Genomic DNA, 24,613 nt, shown 5'->3' on the forward strand with positions numbered 1-24,613 from the left:
TGAAGGACTTCGTGGCTCCCGCGGCGATCGAGTGGACAGACAATTGGGCGTCGTGTGCGCACTGCATCCGCAGCTCACAAGTATTAGGCCGATGAGAACGAGCTCTCATCTCCCATCGAGTATATCACTCCATCTCGCTTGCGTCAGCTGGATCTCAGATGCGCTTGAAGTCATATGCATGCACTTCTAGGACCTCGAGGACACGACGTGAATGCTGCGAATGGCATATGCCTTGGACACCATCGAATCCCACCACGTCGTTCTGACTCTGACCCAGCTAACCGTGTCGTGTCCGCTTACGTTCGCACGGCACGGCTCTTCCTGACCAACTCTTACACAGCACCGTGGTCGTGGTTTCGCGAGCAGGGCCGGTATCGTCTCACATCTGGTGGGCAAGCTCATAATGGCATGACTTCTATAGTCCCAGGCGGTATACCTCGCTCCATTCACTTGCGGCCATATTTGTCAGATGGTGCGGTGACATGTGATCGTTCGAGGCGTGATGGAAGTCGTCGTTTCCAGCGAATGGTCCGTGGACCCGCGACAGGGATCGTGACTTGACTTCATAAATCTCGTCTTTGCTCTTTCATCACTCCAACGACAACATCACCATGCTCAACCTCCTGATGCATCATGGCCGGCAAACGACTCTTGCTGGCTCTCGCATACCACATTACAGAGCCTCAGGCATAACACCCCGACAAACACCATCGAGGGCTGCCATTCTTTCGACCTTCCTCTTCCGGCCACGCCTCTCCTTCCACGGAAGTGGAGCAGTATACGACGTGCACTATCCGAACCTCGTAAAATCAGTTCCTGGCCTCCGCTGGTCTCCGAGGTATCCAACACGAAGTCTCGCGTGTTCTCTGGGCAAAGACGCACGCAATGATGCAGTGAGCTCTGAGCTTTCGGGAGCTGTTCTGGTTACTGATTAGATCCGTGCCGATCTTATCTCCCTCGGATCTTGGCCATCGGTAGCAAGAAGACCATCGCCACGCCACCTTGTGCCGAGATCAAGACTACTGCCAGACTATAAGGTGGCTTCAGCCATCCTGGGTACGCTCCGAGCATGGGTCTCTCGCGTCCACCTTGGCCGGCAAACATACGGCTCCAGGTCTCGGCATGGAAGCCACAGCACAGGGCGCACGATACGGGAGTGAGAGCATCCTTGCAAGCCACTGCAGCAAGTTTAGGATGCACTGCAATTCGCAATTACCATGATTGCCGTGAACAAATGAGCTACGTAAGGATTTGATTCTCAATTGCGAGCATCGCGAGCGCTGCGTGGCCGCCAGACACTTCACCGCGATGCCCAGATGTTGGAAAGGAAGTGGTTTGAAGGTATTGTTTCAATTGAAATGTCTACATCCTTTTTGCCATGCCGATACGCCTTGCTTGATGTACTGATGCCCAGATCTCTAGTCATTACGAACGCTGCACAATTACACAGCGAGTTGGGGTATCTTGTTCCCAATCCATGTACTTCATTCTTCTATTGCAACTGGAAGCTCTGCTCCACGTGCCGCCTCTGGCTATCTTGGGAGTACCCAAAAATGCTCTCAACCATCTCGCCACCACGAACGGCGAGAATCGACAGAAGACTGTCAGACAGACCATGTGTCTTCTCATTGCAGCCCTGAAGCCACACGCCAGCATCCTCTGCAACAGTCCCTGGCTCGAAGTCGACAGCGTAATCTCTCTGCACAGTCCAGGACTTGTCATCTGCGTAGCCACCTGGCATGAAGTCACGGAGTCCTTCCAGCATCTCCTCGTGCGCATTGCGAACGTAGCCGCTTGCGACGATGACCAAGTCTACATTTAGCGTTTCCTGGCGGGATTCCTTGTTCGCGCAGTAAAGGCCAGAGTTGTTCTGGATCTGCAGTTCGAGAGCTGGCTTGCCGTCCAGCGTGATATCGCGGGTGCCAGTTACAGATCTGTAGTTCTGCAGACGGTGTGGCCAGTCCTCCTCGGAACGATGTGTGAGTTGGTACGAGTACATTTCGTTGTAAATCTGTTCCAGCAGCTCGATTCGTACAACGCCGTAGTTTGTCGCCTTGTCCAGCTTGATGAGCTCTTCCCGGACACGAGGATCTTGTGCGAACACATCGTCAACCTTCTCGGGGTTGAATAGCTCGTTCACGCTGACGAAAGTTAGCTCTCGAGTCTAAATTACATCTATCATTCCACTTACAAAGGCGAATCGTCACTTGGCTTAAGAGCTGCTCCTCGGATGAGAAGCACTGACTGCGAACCTGGGAATCTGGAAGGAATGTCGCGCCAGCACTCTGCCGCACTCTGTCCACCGCCAATCACTGCGACAGTCCTTGGCTGCGTGCCTTCTGGGAAGATCTTGTGGATGTGGGTTGCGTATTGAGAAGAGTGGATGATTCGTGGGTGGTTCTGCGGGAGGCTCTTTGGGATGTTTGGCCTTCCACCTGCCGCAATGACGACGTTCTTCGCCTTGACAGTCTGTGCCTTGCCGCTGTGCGAATCTACCGAGGTGACGTTGAAGTACTCAACAGCGCCGGTCTTCTCGTTGAACTTGCCAGGGTTGACATTTTGAACGCATTGGCTGTAGTCAACGACTTCGTCGAAGTGCTGAGCACACCAGCGCATGTAATCCTCATACTCCACTCGCTGGGGTAGGAAGGTTCCCAGGTTGGTGAAGGATACGAGCCTGTCCTTTTCGTGGAGGTAGTTTAAGAAGGTGAACTCGCTCTGGGGATTTCTCAGAGTGGCCATATCCTTCATAAAAGTGATTTGCATCTTCGCGCCAGGAAGCAGCATGCCGGCATGCCATGCAAAGTGGTCCTGCTTCTCCAGGAATCGAACTCTGGGCGAGCGGGTCGACAGCCTGCTCCCTCTCGACTCGAGAGAATCATGCAGTGCCACCGCTATCGCCAGTGACGCTGGTCCGAACCCAGCACACACAAGGTCATGGACCTCATCGTCGCCGTATCGCTGCAAGTTCGAGCTCCTCGTGTCGACAAGATCCGGAATATCGCTGCTGGAAAAGGTCGGCGACCCATACGACGACACATCCGTCGACGGCACCGCGTGTGGAGACATGGTTGATGACAAGCGTAGAATGATGGTAGTCCAAGAAGGATGATGTGTTATGATGATGGAACAGCTTCCCAGGAACCACGAGCAACACCAAAGTTCGATGCTATTATGGAGGAAAAGAGGATCGATCAGGGAAATAAATGTAGCACAACGATGTGTGAGCCCACAAACAAGGCGCTGCTGCAATCCGATGGGGTCAGGTTTGCTCTTGAACCGAACTCGGCCGGTGTTGCTGTAACGCTGGTCTGTTCGTTCAAGGGTATGTGCAGAGATGGCGCGACCAACAAGACAAGGCCGTAGGCGAGGTGTGATAATAGTAAGTGAGTTAGTAGAAGTGACCAACACGGCCAGGCATGCAGCTGGCGGAACTTCTTGTTAGGCGCCTGTGTGCTCCAGCACAACAGAAAAAGTCATGTCGTCAGCTCTGACTGCTAGAGGATTGAGCGCCCCCGGCCACTCCCACGCCGACGGAAGCATACAGTTAGTGTATTCGCGACTTTTCCGGTTCGCAACATCTTATCAGATGTGTCTGCATCGATCAAGATCATTGTGCTCTTTTCGCGGGTGCTTGGGAATCTCTGTCGTGGGCTGCTTGGGATGGTGGAATGTTGGGCAAGCTATCAGCCCACACGTCACACTGCCGAAGTTCTTCGGCGGATGGGGTGAGTGAGCCGACTGATGTTGCAAGGCAAGGGGGGTGGTTGCAACTAAGTTATCTAATCAGATGATCAGAGATTTCACTCGAGCAGGGAAGAGGCCGCTAAGATCATGCTAGCCTTGGTAGCGCTGTGGATCGTCAGACGGCTAGGTGCATGCAGGTGTGCTCCGTATGTGCGATGTGCATTTACGTAACGTGATGTATGCGAACAGCTTCTGGGATTCCGCGGTGCAAACGGGAAACGTCTTCACCAATGCAGCTCCTGCAGTGACATGCTGCTGTCATATTGTGCTGCATGTGGTTGTACGCATGCGGGCATGAAGTTCATTTTGAGTTGGGGAGGCTTCTCCGAACATGGCCGATGATGCTGAAACGTGCGACAGGATCTCCACCAGAACGCCTGACACCTTGCTGAACTACATATCAATCAAGTAAGACTTTGGGCCTTGGCCATGCTAGCGTAGAGACCACCCTGCTCAACCAGCTCTGCGTGGGTACCTTCAGCAACAAGCTTACCGTGCTCGAAGACGAATATTCGGTCCACGTGCTGTATACTCGCCAGACGATGGGCAACCATTACTGTCGTCCTGCCTTTTGCGGCTTCGGCCAGTGCGGTCTGAACGATAGCTTCACTATGCGCGTCAAGAGCGCTTGTGGGCTCGTCTAGAAGCAGGACCTCTGGATCGCGAACCAACGCACGGGCGATGGCGACTCTTTGCTTCTGTCCTCCGCTGAGTTGTGAGGAGCTGCTGGAGCCGCACTGGGTGTTGTAGCCATCCGGGAGACTCATGATGAAATCATGTAAGCCACATCTTCGACATGCCTTCTCAACTTCGGCGTCGGTAACTGTCTGCCCAGAGGGAGCACCAAGCCTGATGTTGTAAAGTATCGACCCTGAGAATAGATCGGGATCCTGTGATACGAGACCCATGTGACTTCGCAGTGTCTTGACGTCGAGATCTCGAACGTTGACTCCGTCGAAATACAGATCACCCTCTGTAGTGTCATAGAATCGCTCAATCAAGGCCATCGCTGACGACTTTCCAGCTCCAGACGGGCCAACGAAAGCGACAGTTTGGCCACGTTGTACGCGAAGATCGATTCCGCGCAAGGAAGGCCGTGAAGCATTTGGATAGCTCAAAGACACTTTACTGAATTCCAGTTTTGGCTGATCCACCGCTGTCTTCTCCGAGGAGAGGGACGAGTCAGTTGCCTTCTCCAGAGATGGGGTCGAAGGAGATGTCGAAGCCATGTAAGCGGCCTCGTCAGAGGGCAAAATGGTTGAGCGTGCTTCCAGCATGCCAAAGATACTTCGAGCAGCAGTTTTGGCACGCGCGATCTCCGGGCTTAAGCTGAAGAAGTGTCCGGCGGACTGTGCTGAGAATAGCAATGCCGGCAAGACGGTGAAGAAATCTGTGGTGTTGTAGGTGCCATTTCGAACTTGCTGGGAGCCCCTGTGTGAAGTGTCAGTGATCTGCAAAATGGAAAGATCGGAGTCCACGTACCACCAATAAGCTAACGCGTAAACAAAGTAAGTCACAGAGAAGCAAAATGATAGCAGTGTGTTAGCGTAGAAGACAAAGTTCCTGATCTTCCGGTAGGGCTTGCGGAGAGACTGGTGGTATTCCTTGACGATGTGTTCCTCCAGACAGAGGGCAGTGACGGCCCGCCTGTTTCTGCAGGCCTCGGCCGCAAGACTTGTAGCTCCACTATAGGCCTCTCGATGCTGAACTTCAGAGTGTGTCAGAATACGCAGTCTTGCATAGCCAGCAAAGAGCATGACAGGTACGGCTGCCAGCAGAACGACAGCAATCTTCCATGCTACAACGTGAGCCAAGATGATGCCGCCCATGACGGAGGTGATGATGGTGAAAATTGCGCCAAGTGCAACACCGCCCAGCGCAGAGACGTCCCCGGGATCCTTGGTGAAGGCCTCCATGAGTCGGTGGGTCGAGTGGCCTGGTTCGGCGAACCATTGGATGTCCAGGTGGAGAATCTTGTGCAGCAGGCGACCCTGAACCCGGCCAGTAATTCGAGTGGAAGTTACTCCAAAGGCAGTGCCACTTGTCATGTATGAAGCAAGTGCAATCAGTGACAACACAAAGAACATGAGCGAGAAGAAGTCCGCTCGCGACTCATAGTTGGGGTTGGCGCGACCTTGGTTCAGAAGCTAGATCAGACTTGTCAGCATTCAATCTCGACTTGAATGAGAGATGGCACCTACATCGACAAGTCGACCAAAGATCAAAGTCTGGCCGAGCAAGATGCCGCCGCTGATGATGGAAGCAACCAGGCCCGCAGCTGCTAGCCAGACCTCTGGCCGTGCGATACTGCCAATTCGTTTGCACAGCTCCCACGCTCCCATTTTCGGGCCCTTGCTCGTCTGCTCGCTATTGTCTTTTGCAGCTTGTGCATCGGCGGCTGAGGTGATACCAGAGGGAGCAGATTTTGTGCGAGCAGCAGTCAAGTCACTCATCTCGTCCGGACTGCTATCCCTGTCCTCGAAGTTGGTCTTTTGTGCATCGAGGAGGCCACGGAATACTGTTCCTTCCGCTGATAGCTCCTTGGGACCCCCTTGTTCTACCACTTTCCCGTTACTCATAACGGCAACATGATCCGCCGTCAATGTAGTGCTCAGGCGGTGAGCAATCATGATGACAGTTGTGCCATTGGCCACAACGTTCTTGACGGCATCCATGACTGCTACCTCACTTCTGGCATCCAGGGCACTAGTGGGCTCGTCCAGGATCAGGACAGCAGGACGCTTAATCAGTGCCCGAGCCAGACACACCCTCTGCCGTTGGCCACCGGAAAGTTGAGTCTCGTTGCCTAGAATAGTGTGCACACCATGTGGAAGGAGCTTCAAAAAGTCCACGTTCGCGTCTCTGAGCGCTTGCTGGCAGCGTTCTTCCTTCTCCTGCTCAGACAGAGTCTGGCCCATCAGTCCATAGCACACATTATCGAAGAGACTGCCGGTGAACAAGATAGTGTCCTGATCCAGCACGGCAATCTGCGAACGAAGGTGATTCGAATCGATGCTTTTCACGTCATCATCGCCAACCATTATACCTCCTGAATAGTTGTAGATGCCAAGTAACAAGGCGACCAGAGTCGATTTTCCACCACCAGAGGTTCCCACGACGGCTGTAAAGGTGCGAGCCCGAAAGGTGAGATTGACTCCATCGAGTGTCTTTACTGTTGGTCTTGCCGGATACATGAACTCCACACCCTGTATCTTGATGTCTTGGCCATGGAGACTAGGCTTGTTGTCGGATCGATGGTATGTTCCAGCATTCGCGGCATCCCTGCGAGTGTCGAGAAGATCCTGGATAGTACCCTTTGCTGCAGCTGCTCGCGCGAAGATTTCAAGAAACGGGGCAAATTGGCCGACCACAAAAGATGCATCCAAGATGAGGAACACGACCGCGTACACAGTTCCGGCATTGCCATTCGAGGCAATTCTGCTGCCAACGTAAAAAGCCAAAGCGTTCGCAGCATATGCAATGAAGTACACTGACCCTGATTGCATCGCAGCCAGGACGGCTTTCTTCACACTCAAACGTGTAGATTGCTCCATGTACTCAAGATGCCTGCGATAGATTTCTCCGACCATGTCGAAGGCTTGCACCACTTTCACAGCGCCAAGTGCGCTCTCGACGATGTCATTGGCTTTTTCGTTCTGCTTTGACACAGCTCGACTAGCTTTCGACACAGCAGGCGACAGAAGTGCAAAGCTCAGAGCGATCGCGGGTACCACAGATGCAAGTAGAATTCCAGTCAGCTTTGCGTCCAGGATGAAGCCGACAACAAATGCAGCAACGAAGTACGACATTGCTTGGATGAAGATGCCGACCTTTTCAGAGCACCCAGCCTGGATGGTATCCATCTTCTCGGTGAGGTAGCCATTGACGTCGATATCATGTGTGTCCAGATAGGCTTGGTCCAGGCGCAGCAGACATTCCAAGAGTTGTCTGCGTAATTTGACCGACACATTTTCGGCTGTCAGCCCGAAGCCAATGGTATAGATTGTCGTGACCACAAAATATGCCACGGCGACTCCAAGAAGTTGGACGAGTCTTTGGTAGAGGGCATCCTCTGGAGGCGGAAATTCGTTGATGATCTGGCCGAATATGTAACCGATCACAGGCAACGGCACTCCAGCTACGATCGCGAAGAAGGCACTGCTGATAGCGATAGTCTTCTCAGCGGCGGAATCCAGAGGGTCGTAAAGACTCAAGTAGGTGGATTTAAACGGGTTTAAGCCTAGCAATTGTTGGTAGACCTTCTTGAAGGAAGGGCTCATCGGTGCGCGCCATGTTCGAGGTTTGGCCGTGTCGAATGTTGCGATCTGGGGCTCTGGGAATGATTCTGCGTCGGCGAGCGTTGCAGACACTTGACGGTCTTGAGTTGAGCTGTACCTCTCGGACGGTATGTCTAGCTGCACCGAAGCATCATCGGCTCGCGATTGTCTGCGAGTCTGGACATCGAGGCTGTCTTTCGTGGCCATGCCGTGCAGAAGTCACAGCTCTCAGGCCGCGAACAGTATCCAGTCGAGTCTCGCTGGAGGATCAGATAAAGGTCGGGCTATTCTGCTGCAACTTCGCAAGTGACAGTTCTCCCAAAAAGCTTCATTATGGAGCTGCTGCAGCTCAGAGCATCGCCACACCCACGGTCGAATAAATTTGCATCACTAGGTGACAGGACTCAGGAGCACAGTCAACGGATGCAGTCGCATCCCGCTGAAAGCGATCCGGACAAGTCTGGTTGTGCTTGCCATTCCGTGACTGCTGGCCTACCGAGCAGTAGCACGAGCCAGCCCTCTCGCTCGTAAGCTTGTCGTTGAGACTTCAGTATGCATATTTGCATACCTCGGGAAGCTGCCATATGACGCAGAATCAAGTGTGGTGGTAACTCTAACGGCTGCTTTTCGCGGCGCGGCGCCCTGCAGTAGCGATCAGAGATTTGACATCCTGACAATTTGACATGCAGAGGTCCACGCCATCCTATATGCGCATGTCGTGCATTATTGGTCCATATGCATTGGGCCCTCCTCAACATCAGTACTTCCCGTCTGCGTTCCGAGGAAATGTCCACGAGACGGGGTGGTGCCTTCGCCTGGAGGGCATGATGTGACATAGCACAATTCGATCTGCAGGAGCCATTAGCGGGCGGCAGGTGAAGACTGAGTTGTCGTAGTGCAAGCCACGCGTTCGGTGAAGGTCCCATTATCGATCTGATTAGATTCGATCGCGCGATGCTGCCACGCGGGGATCGACTGACTACTGATGAGCACCGTCATCTTCACCCCCTCCAACCTCCACCCTCCTCGCTGGCGAGCCAAGCCATCGCAGTGACATCTCACCGCGTCCGACCGTCGTGCTGCTGATGAGAGTGTGGGTGGCTCCTGCGATATCGGGATCGATTAACACGCGCCGCTGCCGTGCACGGTACCGTGTGCTGGATATGACATGCGGTTCAGCGTAATGCCAACGACATGTGAGATGCCAGATGCAGGTCCCGGGCGACCAGACAGCTGTGTACGCGCGTGCATCGCCGCGTGGTACCCTGGCATATGCGTTGAGTTGCGATGGAAGTGAAGGTTGTGAAGGTGATGTTTCCTCACCACGTCGTGAGTTTGTTGCCACCCAGGGATCCAGGCAACCAGGACCGTGCCTTCGGTAAATAAGGTTCGGTCGAAGCCGCGCCAGTGATTGGTCCATTGATTACATGCGCCATCACAACTCTTCCTCTTCAGTCTCTGCGTACGCAACAGTCAACACCCGTGGCGTGACACACCAACGATACCGCTACTTGCACCCCATCGGCAATCCCTCTGACTTTCGGCTGCAGCGCCGTACAGCACGAAACGGCCCAGAGTCCTTGTCCGTGCGCTATGTCCCAGAGATACGTTCGCGTGGCGTTCATCCTCATCAGAGGTGCAGGTATTTGTTTGTATAGCGAGGTTTTCATCCGTACTGCTGTGACGGCACAGCCTTACAGTCCTCTGCGCACAACACCCATTTCTCACTTGTCACAGCATGGCGGTCCCTTTATCTATATCTAATGGCACGCCAAGAAAGCTTCCTGGACCTCAGTTGCTCCATGAACTGGTCCCCCGTCAAGGAAAGGATGGCGCAGTGGCCATCGAACATACCAACGAAGACGGCAGAACATCACTATTGGATTACGACACATTTCACACCCAAACCGATGCCCTTGCACGGCGAATCACCTCGACTATCAAGCGTTCAGCGACACATAGCAAGCGATTGATCATTCCCATATTGATACCCCAAAGTCCGGAGCTGTACATATCGCAACTGGCAACACTTAAAGCTGGTGGTGCCTTCTGCCCCATCGTTCTAGATGTGCCAGAGGACAGATTACGATTCATCTTGGCGGACGTGAGCGCAACAGTCCTTCTCACGATTTTTACTTTCAGACAACAATTACCCGATCTGGAAGATGTACGAATCATCGAAGTCGACGATGTTGGCGATGATACTGAAGACGTTGCCGGCACCAATCTTCCGTCGGTCACGCCTCAAGATCCAGCATATATAATGTATACAAGTGGCTCGACCGGCCAACCCAAGGGGGTGGTACTCTCACATTCAGCGGCGACGCAGGCGTTGCTCGCGCACGACTTGCACATACCGAACTTCTCTCGATTTCTACAATTCGCCAGTCCGACCTTCGACGTCTCGGTCTTCGAAATCTTCTTCCCGTGGTTCCGCGGCCAGACTCTGATCAGTTGCGACAGGCGGCGGCTACTGAACGATCTGCCTCTAGCTATCAACGAGCTGGATGTAGATGCTTGCGAGCTCACGCCTTCGGTGGCGAGTAGCCTTCTCCGCGGCCGAGCCAGCGTGCCTTCTCTGAAAGTCCTGCTCACTATTGGCGAGATGCTCAAACCCTCGGTGGTGGAAGAATTCGGCGGTAACACAGACGAGCCAGCTGTACTACATGGAATGTATGGTCCGACCGAGGCCACCATACATTGTACTTTGCAGACGCATTTCCCGAAGGACAAGTCCTGTAACGCGATTGGTGTTCCGCTAGAGACCGTCTCAGCATTTGTCATCAAAGTGTCTACAGAGTCAGAATCAACGAAGGCACCCGCTATTGAGATCTTGCCCATTGGGGAAGAAGGAGAACTCGCTGTAGGTGGATATCAGATCGCAGACGGCTATTTGAATCGAGATGAGCAGACTCGATCTGTATTCGTACCACACGCGGACCACGGCATCATGTACCGGACTGGTGATCGCGCCAAGATGCTGCCAGATGGTAGCTTGGAGTGCCTAGGACGCATTTCCAGTGGACAAGTCAAGTTACGTGGGCAGGTAAGTCGCGCGCTCGCTTATTAGCTGATCGATACTTCGCTAACGTCTGCAAGCGTATTGAGCTGGGAGAGATTGAACATGCTGCATCACGCACGCCAGGCTGTCGCGATGTTGTTGCAGAAGTGCTCTCCGGCTCCTTGGTTGTCTTCTGCGTTCGCGAGGACAAGACTGTAGACAGAAGTGCGATTCTCGCAACATGTCGAAAGTGGCTACCAGCTTTTATGGTTCCTGCGGACGTTGTGATGCTGGAGGCTCTACCATATCTCGCTTCGGGGAAGTGCGATCGGAAGGCTCTGCGCGCTCAGTATGAGGAAAGCCAGACGCCAGAGGGAGACGGTGAGCCTGCAGATAGTGAGACGACGAAGAGCGCGATCGAAGTCCTCGGCAAAGTGCTACAGTGCAAGGTCAGCTCTGGGTCTAACTTGGCTGCTCTCGGCCTGGACTCGCTAGCATCCATACGTCTGGCCTCGGAATTGCGCAAAGCTGGGTTCAGGCAGCTTGATGCGGGAGACATACTCAGCGCAAGGAATCCCGTCGATCTTGAAGCTGTGCTCGAAAAGGTCGATGAGTCTCAAACGATAGAACCTCACCTCGAAACCGAGCGTTCTTACAGAAAGGATCTCGACAACGCCCTATCAAGCATGCTGCCGTCAGAGGTCGTGGACGCAATCGACACGGCATTCCCTTGCACCCCAGTCCAGTCGGCTATGTTGGTAGAGACGGACAAAGACCCTCAAGCGTATTGCAACTGGGTTGAACTCCGCGTTCATGATCAAAATGACTTGACCGTGCTGGTGGAAGCATTCCGCAAGTTGGCTGAGATGCACTCTCTACTACGAGCAGGCTTTGTGGCGATCAATGGGCTAAAGTACAGCTATGCCACGGTAGTCTGGAAAGACTTCCTGCCAGATCAGATTCAGCAGATGCAGAAGCTGAAGTACGACTTCCGCCTGGAAAATCGCCGTGACCTCCAACGCGCCAGCCGCTTTCAATTTGTGCGGAAAGGTACCAGCTCGCACATACTACTTCAACTTCACCACGCGCTTTTCGATCAATGGGCAATCGATATTCTCAAATCTGACCTTGTCAGTATACTAGCAGGCCAGGAGCTGCGCCAGATCGAGACTTTCCAGGCTGTGTCCAACTACCACATCAGCAAGGCGGATGAGGCCCAATCAGCTTCTGCGATGGACTTTTGGCAACAGCATCTTCGGGGCATGACGCCGACGACTATACCGCTTATGAGAGGTCAAGATGTATCGAGTAATCTGCAACGGACCGAGTGGAGGACATTGTCCTGTCAGTCATCGATGGTGAAGAAAAAGGCGAGGGAATTTGGCTGCAGCAGCCCAGCTATATTTCAGAGCGCGCTCGCCATTGTGCTGGGAAGCTACGTGGGTCTTTCGGACGTCACGTTTGGCTCTGTATTCTCTGGACGGACTATCCCGGTTCAAGGGGTTGATGGCATCTTTGGACCCTGTTTGGCGACCTTGCCGTTTCGCATAGACTTCAGCACTGCAAGCACGTGTAAAGACCTGCTCGGTGCGGTGACTGGCCTGAATCGTGCGATGCAGGAGCATGTCTTGACCCCTCCGACGACAATCAGACAAGCCGCAGGCGCTGCCCCAGGGGTACCGTTGTTCGACACTCTCTTCGTTTGGCAGGAGACTGCATTTGCGATCGATCAGGAATGTCATATTGAGGTCATCGACTCTCAAGATCGTCTGGAGTTCAATCTGGTGCTGGAATTTGAGCCAACAGGTACCGGCATCAAAACACGCGCAACATACCAACGCAAGCTCATGAGTGCCTCCCAGGCCGACATTCTCCTCCAGCAGATTGATGCCATTGCCGGCATGTTACTGGACCATCCGGATGACTCGACAGAAGGACTACTCGACCATCTACAACCAGAACTCCAATCCGTCTCCAACCCGGAGCCAACCACTTATGCCAGCTCATTTGAGCTCACAGAGGTGATTCAGTCCAGAGCAAATCAAGACCCTGAAGCTACGGCCATCCTGTTCGCTGACAGCCTCGACGTAAAGGAGCCCAGATTCTCCTCGATGACCTACTCTAAACTGGACGGACGGGCAAACGAGATGGCGCATCGCCTTATCGCCGCAGGTCTCAAGCCAAGCGGGACTGTGTGCATATGCATGGAAAAGTGCATTGACCTCTACGTCGCAATGCTCGCGTCTCTCAAGGCCGGTGCTGGGTACCTTCCGCTCGTTCCCGAGACACCGGCTGCAAGAATCCAAGCTATTCTTGCACAAGCAGAGGTCTCGGTATTCGTCTGCAACGATGACACCATCGGCATTTTCGAACCACTGACGAATCGCCCAATACTCACCATCGATACCATGAGCCTGGCCAGTAGTCCCGATACGGATCCCAAAATTGCACAGACAGGTTCAAGAATCGCTTATCTCGTCTTCACCAGCGGCTCGACGGGCGAGCCCAAGGGTGTAGCTGTTACGATGGACAACCTCAAAGGCAATCTTGCGGTGCTCGCTGAGCTGTATGGCCCACAGCCAGGCGATCGCCTGTTGCAGTCATGCTCCCAGGCATTCGATGTGAGCGTATTCGAGATCTTCTTCGCATTCTACACCGGAATGTGCTTGTGCTCCGCTACAAAGGACGTCATGTACCGGGACTTCGAGCATAGTATACGGAGCTTCCATGCCACCCATCTGTCTTTGACCCCAACAGTCGCCGCCCTAGTCAACCCAAAGAACGTACCAGAAGTGCATTTCCTAGTCACAGCGGGCGAAGGCATAACAGAGAAGGTCCACAGGCTATGGGCCGGCAATGGTCTACACCAAGGGTACGGTCCGTCCGAGACCACCAACATATGCTCCGTCAAGATGAACCTATCGCAAGACGATGTACTTGGCAACATCGGACCGCCTTTCAAGAACACATCCGCTTTCGTGCTTGCGCCAGAAGGGGACTTCCGAATACTTCCTACCGGCGCGTACGGCGAGTTCGCTTTCGGAGGCGAGCAGGTTTTCAGAGGTTATGTTGGCAGAGATGACCTCAACGCATCGAAGATCATCGATCATCCAGTCTATGGGCGAGTGTATCGCAGCGGTGACATGGGCCGCATACTTCCCGATGGCACTCTTCTGATCGCAGGCAGACTTGACGATCAGATCAAGATTCGAGGCAACCGTGTTGAGCTGGGCGAGCTCAACTCCATCGTGTCCGATCATCCTGGGGTCCATGACTGTACTACGATCGTCCTAGGTGAAGGAAGTAATGATCAGACTTTGGCCACATTCTGGGTCCCCTCGAACAGTAGAAGCTTAGCAGAGGACGCCCTGGTTGTGGAGCCGTCTGGATCACAGCTCGTGGGCCAATTGTTTGATCGACTTGAGGACTCCGTGCCTGCCTACATGGTCCCTAGTTTCTTGGTGCCACTCAGTCGATTGCCAATGACGACGCAAGGGAAGCTAGACAAGCGGTTGCTGAGGAGTACTTTCGAAAAGCTAGAGGGCAGCGCCCGCGAATCGTTCTCCCGCGCTCAAGAAAACTCGACAGGCGATGGTCCCGAGACTCCAATTGAGAGTAGCATCGGCGATGCCCTCGCTGGCATGCTGCAGATACCACTGGCAAACATCTCACGGCACTCTTCCTTCTTCGCGCTTGGCCTTAACTCACTAAATGCTATCCAGCTTGCACGCTCCCTGGAGAACAGCCTCGGAACTTCACTCAGCGTTACTACCATTCTGAGACATTCGAGTGTTGCTCGCCTTGCTCGAACACTCTCTCAGGCTGTAGATGATACCGAGGACTCTGTGATAGACGTTCACGAGGTACTCAAAGGAGATTTCATCGAGGAGATCAGGACGGCGTTCGCTAAGCGCGGCTATACCATCGACACAATCCTACCGTGCACGCCACTACAGCAAGCCATGCTGTCCGCAAGCGCAACCCAAGAGAAAGGTGCTTACTGCAACAGTACCAAGCTGAACGTTCCTGGTGACCTGCGCAAGCTACAAGACTGCTGGTATGAGATGATGCGTAGACACGCAATCTTGCGGACATCCTTCACAGAGACGCCATTGGCAGCTCATCCGTATGCGCAAGTTATTCTCGAGGACCCACCTTTACCATGGTACAACATTCGAGAGCCTGCCAGATCGCCCGCCAAAATGAACGGACACGCCAATGGCCATGTGAACGGTCACGCAAATGGCCATCCTACTGGAACCTTTGGCACACAGTCTGACGTTCCCGCCGTTACGCCTGAGGCGCCAATCCGAATCGATCAAGATGGCTCGGATATCTACCTACACATGCATCATGCCATCTACGATGGTATCTCCGTGTCGAATCTGTTCGAAGAAATCCAATGCTTGTACGACGGGCAGCCTCTGCCGCCTTCAGTGTCATTTGAGCCCTTCCTGAGCCGAGTTCTTGCTCAGAACGGGCCTGATGCTGTTGATTTCTGGTCATCTCGCATGAAAGGCTTCCATCCGCATCCCCTGCCGATTCGTGCCGAAGCCGGTCAGCACGACGAAGCCGTATTCGAGCGTACGATAGCGCTAGAGCCCACGGAACTGAGCACTTTCAGCGAGAGATACGCCTGTACCAGCCTCGTTGTCCTTCAAGCTGCTCTGGTCAAAACGTTAGCTTGTCTGCAGAACGTCACGGATGTCTGCTTTGGCAATGTGGTCAGCGGCCGATTGATGCCTGTACAGAACATCGACCGTCTTGTGGCGCCATGCTTCAATACGATCCCACTGAGGACCAGACTTGATTCTATTCGCACGAACCTGGACCTGATTCACGATCTGCATCGCACCAATGTGGAGACATTGAAGTTCCAACTGACGGCGCCGCGCCACATCCAACCTTTGTCCGCGACTCCTTCAGAGCATTTGTTTGACTCAGTGTTGTTGGTCCAGCCTCCGCCGTCAGATGCTGATCTATGGGCCGTTGAAGAGGATGATATGGACATGGGCATTCCACTGGTGATCGAGATCACTCCTCGCATAAGTCACTTCCATCTGACAATGCACTACATGCCGCAAAAGGTACCCGCTAGTCTTGTTTCAGGGATTACAGATGGATTCATAGCCGGTCTGATGTCCTGCCTGAGGTTCCCATCCAGCCCTGTGGGCCAATTCCTGGACTTCAACACAGCGCGCATCGCTAATAAGCTCCCACCGACAGCTTCCACTACTTCCGCCAACGGAGTGCAGGAAGCCGATGACAACTCAACTGAGTGGGATGCCGGCGCCAGTGCTGTACGAAGCATCTTCGCGAGACTGGCGAACATTGACCAGACCAAGATCGGCAAACAGACGTCCTTGTACCAGGTCGGACTGGATAGTCTTAATGCAGTGCAGGTAGCATCTAGGTTGCGTGAGCAAGGGTTCAAGGTAGATGCCGCCGATGTCATGCAGTACCAGTCGCCTGCTGCCTTGGCTTCGTTCTTCCAGTCCAGACAGGTTGACTCGACTCATGGTTCCGGATCCAGTGTTGATCTTGCTGCGTTCGAGCTCACTCACAAGACAAGAATTGTGGAGAGCCTGGGCCTTGAAAAGGATCTCCTAGAAGCTGTGCGGCCGTGCACTGCGACACAGAATGGCATGCTGGCGCAGTATCTGCAATCCCAAGGAGCATATTACTTCAACCACAGCACGTATGCAGTACCGAAGGAATACAGCTTTGAGGATATCAAGAGAGCATGGTCGGCCGTAGAACAGAAGAATCAGGTATTGCGCATGGGCTTCTGCCAGCTGGACGATGCTGCCCAACCCTTTGCTATGCTGATCTACCAGCCTCAGACTCTCCTCGACAAGGCTTTCATCCACTGCGATAATCAGGATGACAACGAGGTCGAGCGATTGGCTAGCAAAGAAGTGTTCAAGGCGTTGCACCTACCTGCTTGGCGTGTATCTCTGATCGACTTGCAGCAAGGACGACGAATGTGTCTTTCCATACACCATGCGTTGTACGACGCCAACTCACTGCGCATCCTGATGGACGACTTTGCCAGAGCGCTTCACTCCCAGGACCTAGGGCCTGTTGTGGATATAGATAAGGAACTCTCCACACAGCTCGAAGGAGCTCAACAACAGAAAGACGAGCGTGAAAAGTACTGGAAGACCACTTTGCAGTCTGCTCAACTTCTGAAATTTCCAAGCTTAACACCTGCTATGATCAAGGACGCCCGTGCGAGTAGCACACAACTGTGGTCACAGGTCGACTTGGCGAGGCTTGAGCAGTTTTGCAAAGTCGAGGGCGTCACCGTACAAGCTTTAGGACAGACCGTATGGGCCCTGCTGCTCGCTGCGTATCTGGGCGAGCCGGCGGTCACGTTCGGCACCGTTTTCTCAGGCTTTGCAAGTCATGCTGCTAAGCCTGTTGCATTTCCAACGATATCGACGGTGCCTGTGTTCTGCAACACCAGCAAGGTTTCTAGCGAAATTATTAGAGACATGGTCTCGTACAATGCAGCGGCGCAGCGGCACCGCTTCGCTGCACTGGCCGACATTCAACGCTACGCTGGGTCTGCTGGTCAATCGCTTTTCGACACTATCTTCATCTATCAAAAGTCGGCTTCAGGCGGTGAAGACCATTTCAATTGGCAGTCCATCAGCGACTCTCTTGGCATAGACTACACAGCATCTATGGAGATGGAAGCTCAGTCATCTGGGAAGCCTTCGTTGCGCTTAACCTACGACACGAAGCACCTTCCGGACGACCATGCTGTGTTGATGTTGGAGCAGTACGATATGATCTTGGCAGAGCTCATCGACAAGAAGCAAGGAAATCGAGCGAGAGACAACAAGCTCCTGTCTTATTCAGCACCAAAGGAAGACACGCTACCATCCCCAGTCAGCCTTCTTCACGAGTTCCTTGAGGTCACTGCTCAGCAATATCCGGACAAGCCTGCGCTAGAGTTCATATACGACCTCGACAATGGCCAGAAAGGGCGTAGGCACTGGAACTATCGAGAAGTCAACCAGAGAGCTAACCAGGTTGCACATCTGATCCTGGAACAGGACGTACAGCCAGGAAGCGTCATAGCCGTGTGCATGAGCAAATGTCCGGAAGCATCTTTTGCTTTCGCTGGTATCTTGAAAGCAGGATGTAGCTTCTTGGCTATGGATCCCGAGCTTCCCATCGCTCGTCGCACCTTCATTGTTGAGGACTCGAAGTCACAATTACTGTTTGTGGACAGCGGCAAGCGTGACGATGAAATAGCTCGGGTTGTGAAGAACATTGAGCTCACGGAGCATGTTCTCAAGGACCTGCCTAGCCATGGTGTCAAGATACCAAGAGTTGATCCGAGCGCCACAAGCTACTGCCTGTACACAAGTGGCACTACTGGCACACCGAAAGGATGTGAACTGACGCATGAGAATGCTGTACAGGCCATGCTCGCTTTCCAAAGACTATTCGCGGGCCATTGGACGGAATCTTCAAGATGGCTGCAATTCGCCAGCTACTGGTTCGACGTGTCGATTCTCGAACAGTTCTGGAGCTGGAGCGTTGCGATTACCGTCGTGGGTGCTCCTCGAGATCTTGTCCTGGAGGACATACCTGGCTTCATTCGGGAGGCCAACATCACCCACATCGATCTCACGCCATCTCTCGCACGGCTGGTCATGCCCGAAGAAGTGCCAAGCCTCCACAATCACGTCTTCATCACTGGTGGTGAGGCTCTGAAGCAAGAGATCATCGATAGGTGGGGTCCATACAAGACGATTTGCAACGGCTATGGTCCTACGGAAGCGACTATTGGCGTCACCATGAACCGCTTCATTGGTGAGGATGCGAAACCTTCGAACATCGGACTGTGCTTCGACAATGTTGGCGCCTACGTTTTCATCCCGGGCTCAGATGACATAGTGATGCGTGGTGCTGTTGGAGAACTTTGTATCTCTGGCAAGCTTGTGGGCAAGGGCTACCTCAACCGACCTGATTTGACGGCCAAAGCATTTCCCTATCTCAAGCGGCATGGGGAAACGGTCTATCGCACTGGTGACTTGGTCCGGCTGCTAGCAGATGGATCGGTGTCCTTCATCGGACGAGCCGACACACAGGCGAAACTTCGAGGGCAAAGACTTGAGATCGATGAAATTGATGCTGTCATCAAGGCCTGCTCCGAGCAAGTTCACGATGTGGCATCGCTTGTGGTCAAGGCAGATGGTAATCGAGAGATGCTTGTCTCGTTCCCCGTCGATGCTTCCGCGCGAAGTCGCGACCTTCACTTCGTGAGCTCGACGGACAGTACCAAGCTGGTCCAGGTCGCAGACCGAGCCTGCCGCGATCACTTGCCAGGATACATGGTTCCAACCCATATTGTTCCTCTGTCGAAACTGCCCTTGACTGTCAACAACAAGGTCGATACCAAGCGATTGGTGGCGCTCTTCTCGAGCTTGACCACACAGGACTTGCAACAGCTGAAGGGAGAGCAAGCGAATAGTCGAGCACTACGCCCTGCTGAGCAAAAGGTAGCCAAGGTGCTCGGACGCCTGTTATCGACCAGCACAAGTGAAATGACGCCGAGCTCGAACATCTTCTCTCTGGGCTTGTCTTCGGTCTCGGCTATCAACTTTGCAACGCAACTCAAACGAGCCGGTTTCGAGTCGGCCAATGTGGCCAAGATCATGAAGCACCCCAACATAGATCGACTGGCTAAAGCTATATCCAGCGAGGAAGCGGAAAGTCAAGAAGATCGCAATTCGATTCGACAGGCACAGCTTGCAATGACCGCATTTGCGCAGCAACATCGTGGGTCAGCTGCACAGACACTGAACGTTCGAGCGTCCGAAGTCGAAGCCTTGGCGCCTTGTACACCTCTACAGGGAGGTCTCTTGATTGAGTCTTTGAAGAGTTCGAAGAGACCTTACTTCAACCACTTCTGGTACGATGTCACGGCATTGGACAAGGAAAGACTAGAAGCTGCTGTACAGAAGCTCATCTCCTCTATACCTATTCTGCGTACCGCCTTTGTGCGTACAGATGAGGGCTTCGCTCAAGTCGTGCTTCGTGAGCGCAAAGATCTGCTAGAGAGCATCACGACCGACGGCAATGACATCGAAGCCTTGCTCGGGAAACAGAAGGCACACTGGGCAAAAGAAGCCGATGACGATGTGTCACGGCCACTGGAAGTTCTGCTTGTCTCCTCGTCAACACGGACCGTGATGTCCATGCACGCCCACCATGCTACATACGACGGCATCTCATGGGATCTGACCATGCAACGGCTTGCACAGCTTTATGAAACTAGCGACCCTATTGAGTGTGGGCCGAACCTCTTTGATGTGCTTCCTTATGGTCCTCTGTGCCATCGCCAAGACGCGAGCGTGTTCTGGCGGGATCGACTGGGCAATGTGCCTTTCGTTCCACTCAGAAGCAACGCAAAGGGTTCAAATTCGGGATCACTCTCTCTCCAGGCGCAAGTGCCGAACAGTGACGGCCTCGAGAAGCTACGAAGAAAACTGGGAGTGTCCCACCAAGCTCTCCTGCAGGCGGCATTCTGTGTTGCTGTGCATCAATTCTCGCCGCAAACGCAAACATATGGCGTCGTGCTCTCCGGCCGATCTATCGCTTACGACGATGCAGGCACAGTCATAGGGCCCATGTTCAACACTCTGCCATATACCTTGAGCCTCCAAGCGTCGCAGACTTGGACTCAGTATCTCCAGCGCGGCCACCAGACAAATGCTGAGACTCTTCCTTTCCAGCACACTCCGCTTCGGGAGATCAGAAAGGCCTGCAGTCGCGATCCTTCAGATCCCATGTTCGACGTGCTCTTCGTGTTTCAACGTCCTGAGGCTGACGAGACTTCCGCGGACGCTCTGTTCAAGCCGATGGAAACTTTCATACCCGCAGAATACCCTCTGGCTGTCGAAGTAGAACTCCACAACTCCGGCGAGATATCTATCACTGTCGATGCTCAGCATGAGTGTGCAGAGGATGCAGATCTGCAGGAGATCATCGACTCGTTCCAGAGGGCACTTGACGCAATCAGTCAGAGCCCAGACCAGGCCATCTCAGCCTCCTTCGCTGTTGTTGAAAACGAGACTCCGCCTCCCGAGCAGAACCGGTCGAGGCGCGACCTTGAACAGCTTGATGGTGTTGTGGACTTCGATTGGACTGACAATGCGAAGTTGTTGCGAGACGCCATTGCCCAAGTCGCTGGATGTAGCAGCGATGATGTGACCGAACACTCAGCCATCTTTACCCTTGGACTGGACAGTATCGACGTCGTGAAACTCGCATCGCGCCTCAAACGAGCTGGCATATCTGTACCCGTTAGCAAGATTCTCCAAGCTCAGACCATCCCTAGAATCCTGGACTCAGTGCAGGACACCAGCCAGAGTGCTGCACAGGCGTCATCTGTGAGCCAGCTCGCGGCCCTGGAAGACAGATTGCAGGCAATGCGCAAGGGCTGGAGCTCCGATTTCGTGGCCAGCGTCGAACGCGTATTGCCTGCTGCACCTGGACAAGAAGCCTTGATCGCGGACATGATCAAGTCAGATTTCAAGGACTACTACAACTTCGACGTGCTGCGCCTACATGATGACGTGGACATGGAGCGCCTGAAGTCCGCTTGGCAGACAGTCGTAGATGCTTCTGCGATTTTGCGGACCACTTTCGTCGAGGTCGCCGATCCCGACATCGATGTCGTCTTCGCACAGGTAGTACACAAATCGACACCACTGCGTTTTGCAGAGTCTTCTGCATCAGATGTCGACGAGCTCGGTGCCAAGATCGAAGAGATTAGAGAAGACGTCCGAAGCTCTCACGCGAGGTCATCTCCAACACGTCTCAGCATTGTGAGAGTCGGTCGTGACCAGTATTTGATACTGTCGCTGGCCCACGCGCAATACGATGGTCACAGCCTTGCGCTACTGCATCTGGATGTCGCAAATGCCTATCAGGGTACTTTCGAACCGAGACCTCTATATGATGAAACGATCGACCTAGCTCTCAGCGCCATCAATGACAACGCGCTAGACTTCTGGCGGAGTACCCTGACGGGTGCCAAGATCACTCGGTTCAGCAACGCTCAGGATGATGCCAATACCGCCACTCACTATCGAGACCGCACCTCATCAACATCTGGCTCTGCAGCCCGTGCCATCTGCAAGAGACTTGGCGTGTCTGTTCAAGCTCTCATGCAGACTGCTTGGTCGCTACTGCTGGCCCACTATACTCAGGAGTTTGAAATTCTTTATGGGCTCGTATTGAGCTGTAGAGACAGTGAGCACGCCCAGGAAGTCTTATTCCCGACCATGAACACGGTCCCGATGCGAGCCACGCTCCACGGGACTGGTGTAGACATGCTGCGCTCCGTGCAGGCAACAATCAACGATGTGCGCCAATATCAAAGAACGCCGCTACGAGCTATCCAGGCCGCATGCTCCAAGGTGATCGACACATCTGGATCACTATCGCACGGCGGTCTGTTCGATACTTTGTTCATCTATCAGCATCACGAGCAACATGGAAATGAGCAGGACTCTAAGCTCTACGAGTCGGTAGATGGAAGCTCGAGCATCGAGTATCCTATTGCTGTAGAGGCCGAAGTGGTTGAGGATGAGATCATGATCCGCGCATCATGTAAAGAACAAGCGCTCGATCAACGTGCGACTGAAGGTCTGCTCAAAAAGTTCGATCACGTCCTAGACTTCCTGGTCAGCTCTGCGGAGAAGCCACTGATGGACTTCCAGCCCGGCCGCGTTTCGATTTGTGGGCTGCCCTCTTTCCCCATGCGTGACGAATCCTTGTCGCGCCAGACCACCAATGTCACCATTCATGACGCTGAAGAAGACGAAGAGGAAACAGATTCTCCACAGCTGGCTTCTATACGCGCGGCGATGGCCCGGGTGGCCAAAGTGCCAGAAGGCGAGGTGACATCGCACTCCAGTATCGATTCGCTCGGGATTGACTCGATATCTGCCATCAAGGTAGCGGCGCTGTTACGAAAGCAGTCAGTCAAGCTATCAGTCAGCGAGATGCTCAAAGCCCAGACACCGCTTCGCATGGCGCGATCAGTACAAAGTGCTTCAGCAAACCCTCGCCCCAACGGTGTCACATCGAAGGAAGTCATCTCCACTGCTTTAGGCGGTATTGATCGCCAGCATGTCGCAAAAGCTGCTGGAATTGAGATGGAAGATATTGAAATGATCATGCCTGCCACTGCCGGACAAGTCTACATGCTGTCGATGTGGCAGAAGACTGGAGGCGAGCTGTTTTGTCCGACATTCAGCTACCATCTCAAGGGCAAGAGCTCAACCACTGATGTCAAACGAGCTTGGCATCAAGTTGTCCGAAGCAACTCAATCCTGAGGACAGTCTTTGTGCAGCCACCTGGCGGGCAAGACTTATTGCAGCTCGTCTTGACTGAGCCCGCGAACAGCTTTTCGGTCGGCAGCGGTGAGCCCAAGCTTGACTCGCAACCTCTGGTCGCACTGAGAATGGAGCCTGGCGAAGGCGCTACCTTGCTCAGGCTCAAGATTCAACACGCTTTGTATGATGCTGTATCTCTTCCTCTGCTGATACACGATTTGCAAGCCGCTCTCAATGGCCAGCGATCCGCGATGCCCAGCATCAATTTCACGGACTTTGTGGCACAGGCTGTGAGTGCTGATGTCCGAAGAGCACGCGAAGACTTCTGGACTCGTTACCTTGCAAATGTTACGGCCCTGAAACTGCACAAGCCACGACCTAAAGGCAGCAGGAAAGTGCAAGTCTTTCAACCTTCAGTCTTCACTTCCTGTGACCAACTGCGGCAAAAAGCCAGGTCTGCTCAGGTCACAGTGCAAGGCTTGTTGTTCGCAATGTACGCAAAGATATACGCATTGCACGCCGATGGCTCTGTTCCTGCAGAAGATGTCGTCTTTGGAGTGTACCTTGCCAATCGGTCGCAGCTGGCCGAGCTCGATAGACTGCCAGCGCCAACTCTTCACCTAGTGCCAATTCGGGTAGGATCGCCACGCAAGAAGAATCTCTTTGCTTTAGCCAATGACATCGACAATGACCTTCGAGACATTGGCAAGGCGGACAATGCGACAGCGTCACTCGAAGAAATAAGGCGATGGACTGGCGTCAAAGTGGATAGCTTTGTGAACTTCTTGAACCTGCCGGACGCTGACGAAGAAGAGACGGACAAGTCAACAGATACTATTGACATTACACAAGCAGATGACGAATGGTCTTCAGAAGTGAGTCGTGTGGTGGAACGTCCAGCGACTTCTGGAAGTGCGCCGGAGTCTCTGCGCAACTTTGCTGTCAGTGATGCTTATCAGGTAAGTGAATCAAGTGCCCAGGCTAGCGGTGACAAGACACTGACAAATTACTCACAGCATGCGGTTGATGTCGAGATATCGATGGACAACCACCGACTCGGTGTTGGCTTCTTCTGCTTGGAAGACATCTTCAGCCTGAATGAAGCTCGAACAACAATCGAGGAGATCAAGGAACAGCTCAATGGGCTCGTGCATGACATGTAGATTTGAGACGAAGTTATATTGCGTGGCGTTTTTGGGGGTCTTCTGCATAGCGAAGGATA

At 53.5% G+C, this 24,613-nt stretch overlaps 3 protein-coding genes across 3 annotated transcripts; 1 reads left to right on the top strand and 2 right to left on the bottom strand.

The window, feature by feature from the left end:
• Positions 1 to 1,492: 1,492 nt before the first annotated feature.
• CLAFUR5_10737 (L-ornithine N(5)-monooxygenase) lies at positions 1,493 to 3,069 on the bottom strand (the record flags this gene model as incomplete). Its single annotated transcript, XM_047909885.1, has 2 exons — positions 1,493 to 2,141; positions 2,192 to 3,069. The coding sequence occupies 2 exons, from the start codon at positions 3,067 to 3,069 to the stop codon at positions 1,493 to 1,495; spliced, it is 1,527 nt and encodes a 508-aa protein (XP_047764086.1).
• Positions 3,070 to 4,151: 1,082 nt separating this feature from the next.
• Positions 4,152 to 8,231, bottom strand: CLAFUR5_10738 (ABC multidrug transporter; the record flags this gene model as incomplete). Its single annotated transcript, XM_047909886.1, has 3 exons — positions 4,152 to 5,178; positions 5,230 to 5,894; positions 5,949 to 8,231. 3 exons carry the CDS (start codon positions 8,229 to 8,231, stop codon positions 4,152 to 4,154), a joined length of 3,975 nt encoding a protein of 1,324 aa, XP_047764083.1.
• Positions 8,232 to 9,762: 1,531 nt separating this feature from the next.
• CLAFUR5_10739 (Nonribosomal peptide synthase) lies at positions 9,763 to 24,554 on the top strand (the record flags this gene model as incomplete). The annotated part of the gene is made up of 3 exons (XM_047909887.1): positions 9,763 to 11,070; positions 11,124 to 24,350; positions 24,408 to 24,554. 3 exons carry the CDS (start codon positions 9,763 to 9,765, stop codon positions 24,552 to 24,554), a joined length of 14,682 nt encoding a protein of 4,893 aa, XP_047764082.1.
• Positions 24,555 to 24,613: the final 59 nt, after the last annotated feature.

This window comes from Fulvia fulva, chromosome 7, assembly GCF_020509005.1.
Source record: "Fulvia fulva chromosome 7, complete sequence".
Lineage (NCBI taxonomy): Eukaryota > Fungi > Ascomycota > Dothideomycetes > Mycosphaerellales > Mycosphaerellaceae > Fulvia > Fulvia fulva.